Source organism: Epinephelus moara, chromosome 20 (assembly GCF_006386435.1).
Source record: "Epinephelus moara isolate mb chromosome 20, YSFRI_EMoa_1.0, whole genome shotgun sequence".
NCBI classification, from domain to species: domain Eukaryota; kingdom Metazoa; phylum Chordata; class Actinopteri; order Perciformes; family Serranidae; genus Epinephelus; species Epinephelus moara.
Genome location: NC_065525.1, coordinates 23671760 through 23690479, shown reverse-complemented (window position 1 = coordinate 23690479; position 18720 = coordinate 23671760). Strand labels below are relative to the sequence as shown.

Genomic DNA, 18720 nt, shown 5'->3' with positions numbered 1-18720 from the left:
TGGCCCCCAATCAATCAATGAATCAATATGTTCGCCATTTTCCGTGGAGGCAAGAAAACCAAAGTTTTCTTCATGAATTCAAGGCAACACGGCACAACTAGCTGAAATACAAATGGTCATTTTGTGGATTAATTATTCCTTTAATATGTCAACAATATAGGCTTCTCTTAACAACAATCTATAAAGTAAATGTTATATTATTGATAATAGATTTTGGTTAAGATCCTCCGCACTTCTCTCCAGGACATACTGGTGGTCAAAGAGTGATTCTGTGGTGAAGTCCTTATTAATGACTGACTATTATTAAGTAATCTAAAAAGCCATTAATCAATAATTTGGTAAGTCCCAATAAAGCCATTAGGTACAAGCCCTTTATAGTGTGTATGAATAATCATAAAGAAGAGCTCACTTTCTTTTAACTATCTGCGGATGTAAAATGTGATGTACACTAAAGCAGGACCTGTTAGGAAGCTTGATGCAAACAACAAAACCACCATGCACACAATAAAATACCAAAATAGATGAAATAACAAAACAGCAGGTTGGTCACTTTGTTTATGTGTACATGCCTGTGTGCATGCTGTGAGTCCGGGAGAGACGTGGGGCTAGCTCGCGCAGACCGGCTCGTGCACCGTGTTCATTCATGTACAGTATATGCAATCCATGAACGCGCCTTTCTTATTCTGGGGAAATTACGTCATCGCACAGCCCAGGGTGCTGCAGGAACTTGCGGTCAAAAAGCCCACCGCAGGATGCTGTTCAGGGTATTGTTGAACCTCTGTGTGCAGGGAAGACACACGCTGGGCATGGACTATTATAGGTTTCCTAAGAGAGCTGCCATTTGAAAATGCTTTCATCTGTATTTGGAGACACTAACACTAGTGCAATACAACTTGAAAATTCATCATGAGTGTTGCAAATGCTACTCCAAGCCCCTTTGTAGGAATAGTATGATTATTACAGTGATGAAAATGCCAACAAATGCTATAAAGAATGCCGTTGCATCACTGAAAATTAATAATATTATAAAAAATAATACACGAATAGTAGGCTACTGATTATTTTCTTTTTATTAGAGCTCTTTAATGAATCAAAAAGGAAACCAGATGTCAAACAATAAAGCAATTGTTTGTAAGAAAGCAAAGGAAAAGCTACAGGAGGCTTTGCTTTTGCAGTCCGTTATGTGTGGGGGCGGACCACTACAGGCGCGCACAGCACGGTGCGCGTATCAGTGCAGGCGCGTCGGCAAATAACCTCATTCTGCATACTGACTGTTATTTAGAAGGTCTTCTATTCCACCGTGGGTTGTGAAAAAGGTGATACCAGCAGAAGTGAGATCCACAGCTCAAGCACCGCCATGGCCGCGCTGTCGGGAGGAGAGATGTGCATCAAATACCTGATGTTTGCCTTCAACCTGGTATTCTGGGTGAGTTTGACGCGAAATGTATTGTTCTCACAGATAAACGCATACATCCTGTCTCTTGTTTCATGTGCGTGAGGGAGACAGCTTTGCGTGCATGCGCATCCGTGTGTGAGCAGGTTACTATATGGGCTAGTGAATGAAATGATACGGTGTCCCAGATGCAGGATCGTACCGAGCGCTCACACACAGCTTCGGTTACTTATCACAGTATATTCTGAGGTGCCCCCCTGCATTATTTCTGGCAGCGGCCACCAGTGAACACAAAGTGTCCCAATACGCGTGGAGACCGAGCGGGCTGGAAGAATAATCCCCAGTGGCCAAGTGACCCAGTTCCACAGCGCAGACTACACTCTGGAGTTTGCGCGCACGGCATTTTAATAATTGCAACGAGGGGGAGGGTGGGTGCTTTATTGTGTTGGAGAATGTGACTGATTTAATAATAATTAAGGCTCCTGCTGCCACACGTGACGTGAAGAGTTGCGCATGTCGTGGAGCCAGCCCGTGTGTGTAAATGAATCCTGGATATCCCATATAGGCTATTTGCGTCCCCCCTAAACCTGCAGGGTGTGTCTTGTTGTGTCCGTTTGTTTGTGATCTCCCTCTGTGTGTGTGTGATCTGTGTGTGTGGTTTCAGATGGATGTTTTGCCCTTTTATGGAAGTTTATAATTTGTGCAGCTATAGATAGATAACCATCCATTACAAGGCAGACAGGGATTTCCCAGTGTGTGTATGTGCGTGAGAAAGAAGATGATCCAGGCATCACAACCAATGTTGGGCATCAAAACATTCAAAGATGCAAGAATATAGTAAGTTCATACCCGGAAGACGACACTAAAGTGTAATCCAAACAATATCTTGTCCATCATATTGAGTTAATACACATATAAATGCAGATGTTCCCTATTTGCTATTTGTGTTGGATTAAACAGGAAGTGAAGATATGACAAACAGGTCATAACCCTGTCCATGCAGCCACAGATCACATGACACAGATATCTGATCTCAGCTCAGCCTGGACACAACAAGAGTGTCGGTGCACAGCTTTGTGTCAGCGCATCAGGAGCAGGATTTACACACCTCGCTTTCAATAAAAACAGCTTCTGGGAGTAGGAAAGGGAAGTAATCATATTTGAGAGCAGACTATTAACTGTAGTCACACACAGTTCAGACAGCAGAGCAGTAAATATGCTGCTAGACAGGTATTTTAAAAAAGGGTTTTATGTCAACATGCCTCGACAGAGCCCTCTTTGCTGCTACCTCTCCAGTTCATAACACCCTGTGTGCCCACATAACCTGCACAGATGCAGTAGTTAGAGACACAAACTGTACATGCATGAACATGGGACAAAAACAGAGGAAGGAACCCTGGCGGGAATTCATATCACATACACAATGGGGGTCAGTTCGTCGGCTCTCTTGCCACTCCCTGACTGTATGATCAGGTGATTGTATGAAGGCGTGGTATTGAGAACGCTTTCTCTTTCCACCACCCTTTTTAACTGACACCATTATGCTTCACCTCCACCTGGGAAGAAGTTAGTTATTAAACACTCACAGCGGCGCAGTGTGTAGACTGAATCAGCATGGCTGTCGCTGGGGGAATCAAGTGTGTGAAATATCTCATGTTTGTCTTCAACTTTTTCTTCTGGGTAGGTATGCTTTACTTTTAATGGTCTCTTGTTGTGTTGTGTGTGTGTGTTTGAGAGAGAGTGAGGGAGAGGTGGAGAAGCTTCCCCGTCAAGTATTACACATTTACTGTACACCTTTGTGCTAAACCATAATCTGCCATTTTGTTCATATAATGATACATAAATAAGATTATACATACAAAGGTATACATAATGAAAAGAGTCGAGGAGCAGTAGAACACATGCGGAAACACGCACACCCTCTGACTAAAACAGATTGCCATCTTGCAGTTAGGCTCTGTGGTTAAAAATTTACTGACCTATCTATATTCACACGCCTGTAAGCGCCTGTGTGTGCACTTTATCCAACATGGCACCATGCACAGGCATTTACAATGTAAAATACAGACTGTATGCTTCTTTGTTAGCATGCTATGTTTGTGCTGATGGATTCACATGCTACTTTGTGTCAGTATTAAATACATCTGTTGATGAATCAGGGAATGTGTGAACAAAAGCAAAGGAACCTTGTTTTTTCTCTCATCTCATTCTGCTAGGTGAGACTGGTCTTGTTTTCTAGGTCCACGTATTGCACACAGATACATTCACATGCACACCTACACATAACAGCATATCGTGCTCCCCATCAATTGCTTAAATACCACTACAAGATGTGATTGGTGAAGAGTTACAAATGTCTGTCTCAAGAACTATCCTCGTCAAGAGTTAAAACATGTAATTTTGAATGGCTCTGATGCTACATTTGAATGGTAATTAGCTGCGATGTGTGTAGATACAAATCTTTGTTCTACTGATCTACAGTCAAGCAATAGGAATTGCTGAGGAGGTATAGAAAGAGTCTTTGGTGATTGGGCACTGTCACGTCATGGCCTCGTGAAGACAGAATAAGAATTTACCCCACTGGAGACGACATACTGGTGGTGGTGGTGGTGAAGAGTTAGATATGACATGACTGTGGAAACCTCTTCCTGGACTGAGAACTGAAACAGAATGTAAAGATGAGGCCTGAGGAAGGCTTCCAGATGGGGCCTGTCAGTGCAAATTTGAAATGACAACTGGAAGCAGCCGAGAAAAGAGAAAAAGAGCTTTAAAATTAAAGACAGCGACAAGGTAACTGTTAGCTGGTATGGTAAAATCATAATCAGCTTTATTAGTGGGGAAGTTGCATATAAAAAGTATACTTCCTGTCCGAAATTTTATTGCACTTAATTTCTCACTGTTACACTTTCTGGTACGGGTGCTATAATAACACTATAATATGAAAATCTACATGTTTCTGTGTTTCAGCTTGCAGGCACTGCTGTCTTTGCTATAGGCCTGTGGCTAAGATTAGACCCAAAGACCAAAGGCCTATTTGAAGGATCAGACTCTCCATATGTGTTTTACACAGGTAAGAAGCTTCAGTCTGTGAGTTGGAATGCTATCTATTATCATTTAAGCAAACGTTAAAGTTTTAGAGAGTTTTATGTGAGCTCTGCAAAACACCAAACACGCCTGTATCTGTTCTCTATGTGTGGATAGGTGTATATATCCTGATAGGAGCTGGAGCACTGATGATGGTGGTGGGTTTTCTGGGATGTTGCGGGGCCATCCAGGAGTCCCCCTGTATGCTGGGACTGGTTTGTACCACGTTTTTATTCTTCACATAATTCTGCCTTCTTTTGACTTACAGAAACAGTGTGTAAGATTCAGGGGTTTTAATAGCGTCTAGCACGAAGGACTGCAGTTTGCAACCAGCTGAAACTTTTCCTGGGTTAAATATCCTTCAGTGTTCATTGTTCAGGAGGTTTTTACAGGGAGCCTAATTATTCGCAGAGGTCTCTTCCTCTCCAAAACAAACGGACCAGGTGATCAAAACTGGGAAAAACACTGAATAAAGCAGTTTCATGTTCAAAATCAGTGTTTCTCCCACACTGTTTGGCACATCACAGGCAGGCTGCTCGCCCAGCACCAATTAATGTGTGCCTACTTAATTTCTGACCGGGCATTCAGGAGGTTTTTATCAGGAGCCAAACTATCCGCAGAGATTTCTCTCCAAAACAAATGGACCCAATGTTTAAACCAGTAAAACAGAATACAGCAGTTTCACATGTAAAAAAGACAGCGTTTATATGTAGATAGAAACGGCTCATTCTAATGAAAACAATTATTCTTATTGTAAGGTATAATACACTTAAGTGAAAATATTTATTATATTTTTGCCAATCTATCCCCCTAAATGCTACACACTGGACCTTTAACAAAACATAACATTTAACCTCTTTACGACCAACCGTTTCATTTGCTGTCTGAGACTTTTTCATTTTTGTGGTGCTCTCACTCAGCAGCACTTGTTATCCCACTTAAGCGAGTGTGGATTGTGGACTGACCTTGGGCTCACAAAGAAATATGAGCTACATTCATCATTGTTTACTGAACGGTATCAAGGCCAGAGAAGAGTCTGTAGATTTCCCTGTACTTGTTCCCCCCCTCCTGCTCTCCCTACTGCCAGCCCGCCCTGTCTGGCCCTAATCTTCTTGTACTAAATCTCGCAGGAGGAGGAGCCTATGTAAATTGGGTTCAGCTACACTTGAATGACCTTACTTGTCCACACATGCATGCAAAAGACATGCGCACACACATGCATGGAGTTACACATTCACACAATTGGCTGTGTTTAATTTTGTCTCTCCTTTTTGCAGTTCTTCTTCTTCCTGCTCATCATATTTGCCATTGAAGTCGCGGCTGGAATCTGGGTGTTTTCCAACCAAAGCAAGGTAATTGATAACTTTCTTTGTATAGTTACAGCCTTTGTATATACTGTAGATAAAGAAGCACATTAAAGGCAATAAAAAAAAGCACCATGTAGAAAAAAATACAAGGCAAAAAGTAACATAAATCACACAATAATAGGTGTGGCAGTGAAAAACAAAGTATACGAAGTATATAAAATTGCTTTCCCTGGCTTACTGCTGTGTTGCAGGTGGTGAATGACATCACAGCGTTCTACAAGCAGACCTACAACAACTACAAGACAACAAAAGACGAGCGCCTCAAAGAGACTCTGCGGGTGATTCAAACCGGGGTGAGCCACGTCTGCTTTTGTTTCTGCTTCTTTCTAATACAGACGGACTCAGATCTTATCTAAAAAGAAACTTGGCACCGAAGTTGTTTTCAAGCAAATGCAATGTATTCCCATGGGAAGTTATTTTTGACACCTAGCAAAACTTTTTAAAACTCTTCACATGAAGTATTGTCCATAATATTTAAGATGATTAGAAGCTGCAGATTCAGCAAAGTACCTTAAAAGTTCAGCATTTTAGAAAATGGACTCATACATTTTTTGTTAGTGCTAAAGCTGAGAGGCAATTAGTCTATAAAGAGTGTAAGGAAAGGGAACCAGCCAGACTCCAAAGGTCAATAACAGACCTACCAGCACCTCTGTAATTCACTAATTAAAGGTCCCGTGTGCAGGATTTAAAGGGATATATTGGTAGAAGTGGAGCAACGCCTGCGAGCTAGTTCAGGCAGTCAACTCGAGCTGCACTGATCCATACACACACATCATATGTCATTCTCCATATGTCATCTACAAAACACACCCTCCCAATTTGGCAGTCTAATTAAGCTGCAAAACCCAGCTCTCCCTTTGCCTCGTGTATGCCGCTGCTGCCCTGCATCAGTACTGCTGCTTGCTCTTTCAGCCCCACCTCCACTCCAGCATCCACCTGCAGGCTCCAGCGAGGGGGGGAATATTTAATTATCACTCCCCAATATCTCATGTAAACATATCTGAGGGGAGCGATGAGGCCGGAGTCTAGACGCCAAACTCTAACGGTTAACATTTAAAATGTGAGTTATCTGACTGAAATATAATAGGTGTGTTTTCTTAAATTTATAATCACCCGAAAATAAAAATAGTTGTTTTTTTGTTACCATAGAATGAGGCATTTATTTCGATGTAGCATGTCCATAGAGTCTGTCATGTTTTACAGTCATGTTTCTACAATAGCCCAGAACGAAACCAAACACTGGCTCTAGATAGCACCATTCATGTTTTTGCGTCGGCCACTTTAGTTAGCAGCCCCTCCACAAGAAGCGGCATTGGAAAAACACAGATTTTTTTTAATGTGAAACTGTTTTATTCAGTGTTTTTATCAGTTTAAATCGGCTCATGCTAAAACCTCCTGAAAGTCTGGATCAGAAAAAAGGTGAGCAGTGAGCATACATTAGCAAGTGCTGGCCTTGCAGCCCATCTGTAACAAGCCGAACAGCACCAGAGAAGCATGAACATGATTTATCATGTTAAACTGAATTAGTCAGTGTTTAACCAGTTTAAATCCCCCGGTCCGATTGTTTTCAAGAGGAGGAGACCTCTGCCGATAACTCCGCTCCCAGTAAAAACCTCCTGAACAATGGACACTTAAGGAATCCTTAGCAGGAGTGGATGCTTGGCACATGGGAGAAGTAGCTGCAGTCGTCACTGCTAAATGCCTCTAAATCCTATGAATCCTGCACTCTACTCCTTAAACATGTTTTATATTGTTTATTTTGTGCAATAACTGTAATGTAAATTTATTTTTTGTTGTTTTAGAGGTAAATTTACGAGGTACAGTAACTATTTCTTGCTAAACAACACTATGTATGCATACAGTACCTCTGTGCAGTGAATCTCCTGGTTTCCTGCTGACCTCACTGTGACTTTGGAAAAAAACTGAAACAAAATGTTGAACTATTCCTTTAAAACACTTAGGGATATGTGTTCTTCCTTCTGCAGCTCATATTGTTCTCTCTGCCTTTTTGTATGTTTTCAGCTGAACTGTTGCGGACCAACTGGTACTGTACTAGACACTGACAAAGACACCTGTCCACGGGGAGAGCCACTTGAGGAGCTCATTACTAAGGTACAACTACCCTGAATGTGTGTATAGATTGGATGCCAACACAGCCGAGTACTTCAGCCAAGAAATGCAGAAACAAAAAAATAACATTTCAACATGAGAGATGATCCAAAAGAATGACAGATGCCAGACATGCTTGAGCTCTGTGAGAGCTGGGGCAATTACTGTACGTCAAATACATAATGATAGTGTGACGCGTTATCAGTCTTCCCTTTGCAGACTAATTTCTTCAACTGCCTTGCAGTGTTACTATGGCAACAATGGTTTACCGGAGCTTGCATGCTCTCCGGCTGTCTGTTATGTGTGCCATACCAGAAGTCATGTTCAGCATAGGTTTAAAGAAAGCTGAAAGGAGTCATGCCTGTGTGTTGCAGAGCTGCCCTGACGCCATTGATGAGGTGTTTGACTCCAAGCTACACATCATAGGAGCAGTGGGCATCACCATTGGCGTCGTCATGGTAAGTGTGTGATTAACTTATCGTATCCCAGTGTCTGCTGGGGGATGAACAGAGTGCAGAGATGAGCTAACACAAGTAATGTACATCTCCCTCTGTCTTCCAGGTGTTTGGGATGATCTTTAGCATGCTCCTGTGCTGCGCCATCAGGAAGTCTCGGGAGGTGGTGTGACACCCGCCACCACATTCTGGAGCCCTTGTTAATGTTGCATGATGTCATTCCTCGAGTCACATGACTCTCCACTGCCAATAGAAACACTGCTTGTTCAAGGGGGGATATCTAAGCTAGGCCGGGTGCAGATATTTCTGATTATTACATAATACTACATCAGTTATAACTGTGCCGCTTACACTTGGGCCCACCTTCCTGGACTAGATAGATGCGATGTGGTTATTAGGCCCAACTATAGAATGGGTGTCATCTGTGCTTCAGTGGCAATGTAGTACAGAAATGTGTAATTTTGTGGTCATTTGATTGAAATTAGTGTTTGTGAACTGCTAATTATCTAAACAAAAGATCATATTATTGTATGCCGATCACATTTCTATTGCTATCACTCGGGGTCACCTACCGGCCAGAAGAGTCATGGATCAGGGCCATGAAAAAGGCAACCACCACCACCACTTCAGCACAGTACAGCAGTAGCCAATGAAATCCTACAGTCCTTTTTGTTATAACACCGACGTCAATCCATGGTGACTAGTAGCCAACTGAATGCCGAGCTGTGAACTGCGGTGACTGTGGTTTCTTTCAGCTTGGTATTGAGAGTAGCATTTTGGTTCCTTCAATGTGACATTTCATTTGTTCCTTGTCTTTCTTTCTCCACCTCCTAACTTGACCTTTCTTAAAAAAAAAAAAAGCCTTTAATTTTTTGTCACTTTTTGTAAATGTCTTTTTTATTTGTAAAAGATTTATACACTTAGGTGGTTGTTATGGTACATGTGGTTTGATTGTGTATTTTATAATGTTCTTTTCATTTTACAGAGATTGGGTTGATTTATACCATGTGCACTGTTTCACAGAGACAAAAATTAATGAGAGGCAAATAAACCAAAATATACTGACTGAGCTGACTTTGCTGGTACTATATTAAGGCACGCAATCACTCGCACATACACAGTAGGGTTGCACAATATGCAAAAATAATATTTTTTGCATTTCTTTTAACCCAAGATTTAAAATAAATGATGATGTGATTTTTGCTGAGGTCTGTACCAAAAAAGCATGTTTCCTTACATCTGGATTATGATTTGTAGGCCAGGGCATGTCTGTAGCACCACAATGCTTCATTTATACTGGTATGTTTTGACACATTTTATCAAAAACTTGCAGTTCCTATGATTTGGATCTCTTAGCCATATTGTGATTAGGGTCTGGGCAGCTAAGCTGCCAGGACACTATTGTATTCCTAGGAATTCTTTCTTTCTTTCTTCCGAGGAAGTCATACTTCCCAAGGGCGAAAACTCACCAAACTTTACAGAAATGTCCGGCCCCATGCCAGATTTACTTAATTCCAAGGACATGTCAATATTCCTCCTGGGGGGGGCACAATAAGCGTTTAAATTTAAAAATCTTTAAAAATACCTACAAAATCAACAGTACATGCTACAGTTTTGAAACTTTCACCAAACTGTAGCCCCAATACTGCTGAAACTTTAGTCCACTTAAACTCATTACAAATTATGAAGTCCATCACTCAGTTTTTTTCAAAAACTGTAAAACTTATAAAACCTATCTCCTCCCACAATTTTTGCTCAATTGTCACCAAACTTGCTAGAGAGCATCTTCAGACCGTCCTCCACAAAACTTGTTTCTCGGATTTTTGATTTATCAAAAATTAAGCCTACAGTGCATCAAAATGTTTGACTGTAAACAGTACTGTAAACATATACTATCAAATTCTTGCTAAATACATTTTCAATCTTCCTGAAAAAAATTGAGAATATTTTGGAGTCATGGTTGATGAAGTTTGGCAAATATCAGAATTTTATCTCAAAAACTGAATTTTTGAGAACATTTTGAATTCTGCTCTCATGGGAACAACTGGAGTCAATGTAAGAGTGGCATTTTTAAACATCAGATTTTCTCTTATGAAGCAAAACACTTAAGAGTTAAAAACAAATCACCAACATTTCCATGCTGTCAAGATGCAATTTATGTATTATCAGATTTCTGTTCAGGTAACAGAATTTCTGACATTTTGACCATTTTTGAAATCTGCCTTGACAACAGCTGCCCGGACAGTGACTCCCTGAGTCGACAAATGAAGCTACACAGCAGGTCTCGCTTCCAGCCAATTAGTTCAGTGAGTTAGCAGCTGGTTCTTGGTGTCAGGGGTTGTGGGTTCGAGACCCAGCAAGGGTGATGATGATGATGACAGATCAAAATGTCAGATGTCCTCAACATGAAACACAAGACAATAGTCCTGATGGTGGCGCTACAGCAAGCATCTAAAGTTCAAAACATTGAAAATTCATAACAAATCAACCTGCTAGAACTTCACACTTTCATCAAACTGTAGCCCCAATACTACTGTAAAGAAACTTTTGTACATTTAAACCTATTAAAAATTATGAAGTCCATCAAAAATGTTTGACTGTGAACACTACTGTAAACATATACCTGCAAATTGATAAATAAATCTTCAATGTTCATGAAAAAATTGAACATTTTTTAGAGTCATGGTAGATGATGTTTGACAAATATCAGAATTTTACCTAAAAAACGGAATTTTTGAGAACATTTTGAATTCTGCTCTCATGTGAATAATTGCAGTCAATGCAAGAAGCATTTTTAAACATCAGTTATTCACTTATGGAGCAAATCAATCACTTTTAAAAACAAATTACCAACATCTCCATGCTGCAATATGTGTATTTTCAGATTTTTGTCTTGATAACTGAATTTTTTACAGTGGTTTCAAATCTGCCTGCACAACAGTGAATGGCTTACTCAATTTGTGAAGCCACTGTTGTATTGCCACTTGCCAATTAGCTCAGAGCGATAGATGACAGTCTTTGGTTCCAGAAGTTGTGGGTCCAAGCCTCAAGTGGTCCAAAATGAACATTGTTGTCAACTGTCTTGTCTTCCTATTCTCCTGTTTGTTGCTCAGAATTGCCTAAATTTGCCAAAAATAGCCCGGACCCGACCCATCGCTGCGCAGCAGCTATAATTTCAATAGTATTTTGATTAACTGTGCAGCCCTGATACACAGAGTCAAATGAGCTGTTATTTTTCATTTAGCCTATTCACAAAAGGTCACTGGGTGAAGTTAATTCACTAAATAGCAAAATCTTTACTATTAAATTGACGCAGTACTACTCCGTGTGAATTAGCTGTGGAGGATACAGGGGGCATGTAAGGGTTAGAAGGGCGTAGGTGCCTCGATAACACTGAAAACAACATCCAAGTTCTTTTCCATGTGCACGGTGGAAAAAAACATTCTGTCTTTTACCTCCAGCTTCACCCTCTTTTGATATTTGCGCTCATCAAGAGTGACTCATGTAGAGTTTGATCCGAAGCCCAAACAAAGCCAAGACCTGTCTTTGTTTGTGAGTCATGCCATGACAATTAATTTATGGAAAATTTGTGTTCAAAAATAAACACACACTGATTACAATATACGGTGCACGATTATGTATGGCGGTGGGCCTAGTTATTTCTAATGAGTCACCATTTCATCAAAAAAGAGGTGAGAATAGAGTTAGTGTTCCTCTGATTATAGCACGAGGAAGTGCACTTTGATTTGGTTGTTGACAGCCGGGTGTTTCCCTCTCAGACACCCCACCCCCACTATGGAGATAACGCTGATTATAAAAAGGAGCGTGTATACATGTGTAACGACGTCTCCATGTTGTTCTGTGTGTGCCTTTTATGTAACAGAATGTGTTCTGGCCAAGGGAAGAGGGCAGGAAAATTGAGATAAGGAAGAGAAATGTTGAAAAATAGGAACCATGATGAGAAGTGAAGAGGAAAGAGGCCAACGTCAACACTGACTCACTCACACTACTTCACATTAACACAGTAGATAAAGACTAAATTATTTGATAACAACTTCACATTCTTTCCTCTGCACAGAGTAACGCTAAGTTGTTTGATGTTTTCTTTTTTACTGTTATTGCCAAACCTAGCCTTGATTCAGGACAGGTTGGTGCAGAACCACCATTACATTTTATTGGCCCATAAACAGCACCACACAATAGTACTGCCATCAATGTAATTTATTATCTCAGTGGAAGTATAAACCTGCATTACAAATACGCATCGCAAACATTTTGTAGTGAGATAAATAAATTGTTTTGAAAAAAAATACTGTGGCCATACAAAAATTAATGTAGCAGTCTATATTAAAGTGCAAATTATTTCCTCCAACTTTTGAATGATACCTGAGTAAGTACAGAGAGAAACTAGAAACTGCGTTTATGGCTTTCATCTCGGAGCACAATACAATCTCAATCTTCAGCCTCGTCCTCTGTGCCCTCCCAGGAAATGTTTGCAAGTCTGCGTGACTGAGCGTGTGAGGCAGTGCGTGTGTGCAGCACAGTGTCCACATGAAGAAGACTTGAGGCGCACTGCAGCACGGCCAGAAGCAGCTTGTATTTACAGGAGACAGATTCAAGGCCCAAGTGCGACATAAAAACTTTTGATGGCATGTCAGCTTCTCTACAACAATGTATGCTTAGTTTACCCTCCTCTAGAGGAAATTCGCTTTTGCCCTGATCCTGTGTGAGGATTGTGTTGCGTTCTTGTTTGTATACAAGGCCGAAAGTGTGGGAATTATTTTGAATAAAACTCAGGAGCCTAGTTTGAATTTGCAGGAAACGTCTCCGGCTGTGGGAGTAAATCTGTCGGGGAATGCTAAACAGAGCATTTGCCAAGAGCTGGCAAACAGCAGGGATATCCATATTTGTATCATCAGAAACTGAGCAGCTGCGGCCATGTTGTAAGAGGACATGGTTTAAGAGGAACTCAAATGTCCCACCAGCAGGTATGACACAGCCTGGCTCCAACACACACTGCTGGAGGAGAGGTGCATTAGGGATCTGATCATCTGTATGTAAAGATGAGCTTTTGTCTGTGTGCAAGGTCCTCTTTGATGCTGTAGTTGCAGTCATACTCATGGGCTCCCAAGTTGAAAGTAGCATGCGGATGGCATCTTGAAACGCACATGCATACTGGTCAGTTTGTCCTTCCCCTGCTCCACAAATGACCAGACTACAGGGTGTGACCATGACCTCTGAGTCATGGAAAGCCACATGGGCATACCTGTGAAAGAGAAAAAAAGTTCAATTTTGACTTCCATAATTCAAATCAGATAATATTAATCAAAGCTCCAAGCAGATATATATAATCCATTATTCATAACTCTTTCTATAGATATATGTGGCTATGTATGCACAGTATATGAGATAGAAAGTCAGACATGATTTCATACCTATGGGCTCCCAGCAGTATTGGTCTGCAAAAGGTCAGTATGGCAACGTGCTCTGGTTCAATCATCAAGCAGTCTGAGACAGGTGTGGCCCCACTTAGCTGGGCAAAGAGAGACAGCTCATCTTCACTGACACATTCCACAACGCACATCTCTGCCTGTGCGGCTAAAGCCAGGACAGCAGCCGACTGTTTCACTGCAGACAGGACCACAGAGACACCCAGACTCTGCAGCTTTGCAATGACACACTCGAGTGACCTTTCTGCCCAGGCACTAAACTGCATAATATTTCTCTCCTTCCTTGAATTGTCCTCCACCCCGTGCTCTCCACCTCCCATCTCCAGCACTTCTCCTGCACTGAGCAATTTTGGTTGCAGGTACCCAGTGAAAACTACAGCTTTGATTGGCTGGTGGTCAGTCTGAGGGCAGGGTGTAGCAAAGTCCCTGTGAATGACCTGCCCCTCAATCAAACGTGAGCAACTAATAGGGAAGCCTGATACAGGTGTATGCAATGCAGGGAAGTTGTCATTTACAAACTGGAGTGATGAGGATGGTAGGTCATTTTTAAACTTACAGTGAGCGAGCAGTTCACAGGTGAGGTCACTAATAAAGTCACAGTGGGTGTGACCCAAACGTGAATGAAAGAATGTTGCCAGCAGCTTTTGAACACTGTGAGAGTTTGTGTGCCCAGGTGATTGTGTCTGTGCAGTTAAATCCTCCCACAAAAGAAAGTATCCATGCGGGCCCACTCCCTTGACAATGAGATCATCCAGCTCCTCCAATGAAAAAGCCAATATTTTGTCAGCCAAGTGCCTGGCAGTGGCAGCCTCTGCTGCTTCCCTGGAGTTATAGGTGTGAGACACATTAGGCTCCTTGCAAGCCATTGTATGAATCATCCGTAGTAATGACGCCAGCAGCAGGATAAAGGTCTTAGCTCCATCGCCTGTTACAGTGCTGTGTTTCAAGACACACTCCACCACCATCCTAAAATAGAAAAACACACAAACACATTAAAAGCAAAAGTGTGACTTGACAAAGACTATCATAGTGAAAAAGTGGAGTGTGTTACCTGGCCAGTGGATGCTCCAGTTGTAGCGCAGTGAGAATGCGGGTCCCACTGCGGCTCAACATCGCCTGTCCGGTGTCTCGGGTGAACAGCACCTGTCCTCCTTCAGGGCCAAAACTGCGGAGGATGACTGACTCCAACACACACACAGTCTGCAGAACATGCTCCAGGTGAAGATGCTCCATCGATAGCATCCCTGAAAGGCGCACAGGCTAAGGTTTAAAAAAAAGATAGGCAGGAGTTTCAACTATGAATTGAAAAATTTTTTTAGAAACAGGCAACAGACCCAGGATTTATGTAGCAGAGTCAACAGATGTTAATTTTTGTTGCTTACATCTCATGTTCTTGGTTTTAATTATTAATGAATTCCTGCTGTGCTGAGACAGCCTGACTTTATTTGCAATTTACAGAGTGAGTATGCATTATTCATAATAAATAATCTAATACTAATAACTACTTCTACTAGTATCTGTTCAAAGTCTAATATATATGCACTGTGCTCAACCTAAACAGTGATGTATCATTTTTTATCACACCCTGATATTAATATTCAGTTTATGTACATTCAGTGTGTGTAGCTGACAAACTTTATGTACACTATATGATATATTGCATGCTTGAATGCAGTGTGTGATGGTAATGGAAGATTTACACTGCACGCTTACATTTACCAAGAATCTTCTGATAGAAAGATGTTATATTACACTTTGTAAGCTTAAGATCTACAAGTTGCTTTGGTACAAACTTTTTATAGAGTTTACATTTGACTAACTGTCTGTGGATCTTTGTTAACCGGTACCTGTAACCAGCTGTATGTACGTTAACCATACATACTGCACAAGCCCCAAATACATTCACATACACTGTAGATACGGTAGCATAATGTCTATCAACCATGAATACAGCTCTAAGACAACAAGAAAGGTCCCTACATATTACAGTGCTACTGAATATTACGCTTTTCATAACAGTGTCCACCGACACCAAATTCAATCAACGTAAGTGTAAATACACCTGTCTAACTCCTAAGTTAACGCTACGTAGATAACGTTAGCATCTGCTAGCTAGCTAGCTAGTTAGCTAAACCAGTGCGGTGAAGTTGTTTCCGGCTGAGCTTCTTTTATCACAAACCCCTGAAATGAATTAAAAGCACGACTCTATAGCTGCTAAAAAAGAAGAAGAAACTACTCCTTCCCAAGAAAACAATACTTTAATCAGAGAAAACTCACCATCAGTCCGACAGGAACGCTTTCTCCGTATCCTAGAGACCAGGCTTCTTCTGTGGTTTGCTGCGCAGATGTAATTCAGATCAGAGATGACTACTGCCACCTAGCGTGTGACAGTGTCAGTTGTTTTCTATCTCCAAGAACACTGGTATTATACACAAGGAAGGGTCCTACAGAGGCAAGGCAAGAGTCCTTCCTAGCATTCAGTGAACACACATTGGAACCGGCTAACAACTGTCCCCAGGTGTGCAACATTAATACTCAGCGGACTGAGGGGGTTTCAGGATACTGTGATAATTCGGGCACTAACATCTAATGTGTACAGTTTGAACAAATATAAGCAGTATTTTCAAAGTCACGTGACTTTTAGGGAGAATATGTTTCTGGATTATACTTAAAAAAACTAAACAGGTAGGCTAAATGAAACTTTTGTGGCACTCAGCGCTCTATCTTTTAATATTCTAAATATGTCATTATCTGGCAGTGGACATACTGGGAAGTGTAAATTATGAGGTTTCTGTCAATGTTTTTTTTATACTTGTATGTTAAAAGCTCCTAAAGATATTACTCCAAATACATGACATATTTATCGAAATCCTGCTGAGCTCTCATTGAAGAGGCCCCACCTTCACATCCAGCAAATCGTGCACAAAGAACTGTGGATACTTTCTACCTGCTGAGGATACACACATGCATCCTTGAAAATTCTCTGAACGAACGACTGTCCTCGGTAGAATTTGAAGGATCCTTGACATTGGAGCAGTCCTTCGGCGGGATTTGCTTACATAGCATCCTTGAATTCTGCCACGTAAGAATCGGTCCTCGACTGTGAGAAACACCCAGGGACTAGTCATAGGAAAAGCAAATGAAAATAAACCGATAACATTAACGATGGCTCTGTTCCATTCTGTGTGCCAGTGAGCTATTCCAGTGAGCCATATACACAACACCAGGGCCTGCCATAAATGGAATGCAGCTATCATTAATATTATTAAATACACCTGTGCTTCTCCTACTATGACAATGTCTGCCATGAAAAATGCTTATCTCCCTGCCTTTACAGGGCTGATAATAGTGCAGAAAAATCCATATGCAAATTTGCAGCACCACAGGCCTTTTGACAGGTCACATTAAAAGCAAAGATGATGTAAAGAATAAATTAACGTTAGCTGAATTCCCTTTAACTCTAGCTTCAGTGTCAGAGTTAGTGTGCTATTCAGCAAGCTGGCAAACTGTCACGTCTTGCTGGGAAACTTGGAAAGATCGAAGCCATCGTTAATGTTATCACTAACACCTGTGCATTTCCTACAAGGACATGCCAAAACAGCTTTAAAAAGGCCTTAAGTGGGGCGACCTCTGGCTCAATAGGTGCGCCCAACCTGAAGGCTGAGTCCTTTGCAGCAGCATGGGCTCGATTCCAACCTGTGGCCCTTTGCTGCATGTCATCCCTATTCTCTGTCCCACTTTCCTGTCTGCGTAAGTACAAACATGTCAGCTCTAAAAAATACACTTTATTTTTAAGTACAGTGAACTTCCAACACAGACCTTTTATCTTGAAGTGCAGTTTTCTGCTGTAGAGTAAGTGACTACTGGACAGCAACTTCACATAGACAGCTTATCAGCTCAACAAAATGTCCAAGCGCAAGTATGATGCTGAATGTATTAGACTGTGGGACCTCAAACTAATGACTAAGGAGAAATCTGGACCCCATGGGTGGACCAGTTGGGAACCACTGGTTTACAGTATATCCATCTATTAGCCAAAAGGCCACAGAATATATAAGAGTATACCCACTTCTTCCTCTGTAATGTAGCCATCAACCTACTTGTACAATCACCTCATAAACTACAACTACACCTTCTGTTTATAGACATATTTAGCATCCTTAGATGAATTCAGTCCTAATAATCACAACACCAGAATTTTTAATAATATTTCTAACTTTGAAATTGTGTGTCTGTGTATATACGTCTGTGGAGCAGCCTGCCTGAAGACCTGAGGGCCGCAAAGAGTGTTAAAAGCAAACTCAAGACATACCTTTTTAGCCTGGCTTTTAATTGAACTGTCTTTTATTTCATTTTATTATTATTATTATTATTTTTCATTTATTTTTATTTATGTACTTATTTTTATTCTAATTTTTAAAATTTTGTATTTCTGATTATTGTGTATTTATTTATTTATATATTTATTTAAATCTGTTTTTTTTAGCTGTTTTTTTCTATTTCATTACTTATTTATTCATTTTAACTTATTTATTTACTTGTTTATGGGGGGTATTGTTTTCATTGTGTGGAGCACATTGTGTTGCATTCTGTTTGTACGAAAAGTGCTATATAACTAAATAAAGTTTGATTGATTGATTGATTGATTGATTGTGTATATGATGAGTGCCTTTTCTGACTAACTATCTTGTGATGCTGTTTATATGTAATTTGTTCTCCCTTGTAAAAGAGATCTTTGTATTAATTAGTCTCCCTCAATAAATAAGCAAAACTTAATTTTCCACACATAAATGTGCTGTGGACAAAAAGAGGGACTTTGTTCATGTCAGCTCAAGATTCAAACATGGGCCTCTGGACTGTGT

At 40.8% G+C, this 18720-nt stretch overlaps 2 protein-coding genes across 4 annotated transcripts; one reads left to right on the top strand and one right to left on the bottom strand.

Annotated features, from left to right (window-relative positions):
- The first annotated feature begins 1190 nt into the window (after positions 1–1190).
- Positions 1191–9475, top strand: cd9a (CD9 molecule a). Of its 2 annotated transcripts, none has more exons than XM_050073661.1 (8): positions 1191–1426; positions 4361–4463; positions 4595–4692; positions 5755–5829; positions 6036–6137; positions 7867–7956; positions 8328–8411; positions 8515–9475. In XM_050073661.1, exons 1-8 carry the CDS (start codon positions 1358–1360, stop codon positions 8578–8580), a joined length of 687 nt encoding a protein of 228 aa, XP_049929618.1. In that variant the 5' UTR covers positions 1191–1357; the 3' UTR covers positions 8581–9475. The 2 variants fall into 2 exon arrangements, with proteins under 2 accessions (XP_049929618.1, XP_049929619.1); XM_050073662.1 differs by lacking the exon at positions 1191–1426 and adding an exon at positions 2920–3073.
- Positions 9251–16190, bottom strand: bbs10 (Bardet-Biedl syndrome 10). 2 transcript variants are annotated; one of them, XM_050073659.1, is made up of 4 exons: positions 16136–16190; positions 14910–15118; positions 13844–14824; positions 9251–13674 (listed from the first exon to the last, which is right to left on the bottom strand). In XM_050073659.1, the coding sequence occupies exons 1-4, from the start codon at positions 16136–16138 to the stop codon at positions 12861–12863; spliced, it is 2007 nt and encodes a 668-aa protein (XP_049929616.1). In that variant the 5' UTR covers positions 16139–16190; the 3' UTR covers positions 9251–12860. The 2 variants fall into 2 exon arrangements, with proteins under 2 accessions (XP_049929616.1, XP_049929617.1); XM_050073660.1 differs by having other exon boundaries at positions 14910–15102.
- Between the last annotated feature and the right edge of the window lie 2530 nt (positions 16191–18720).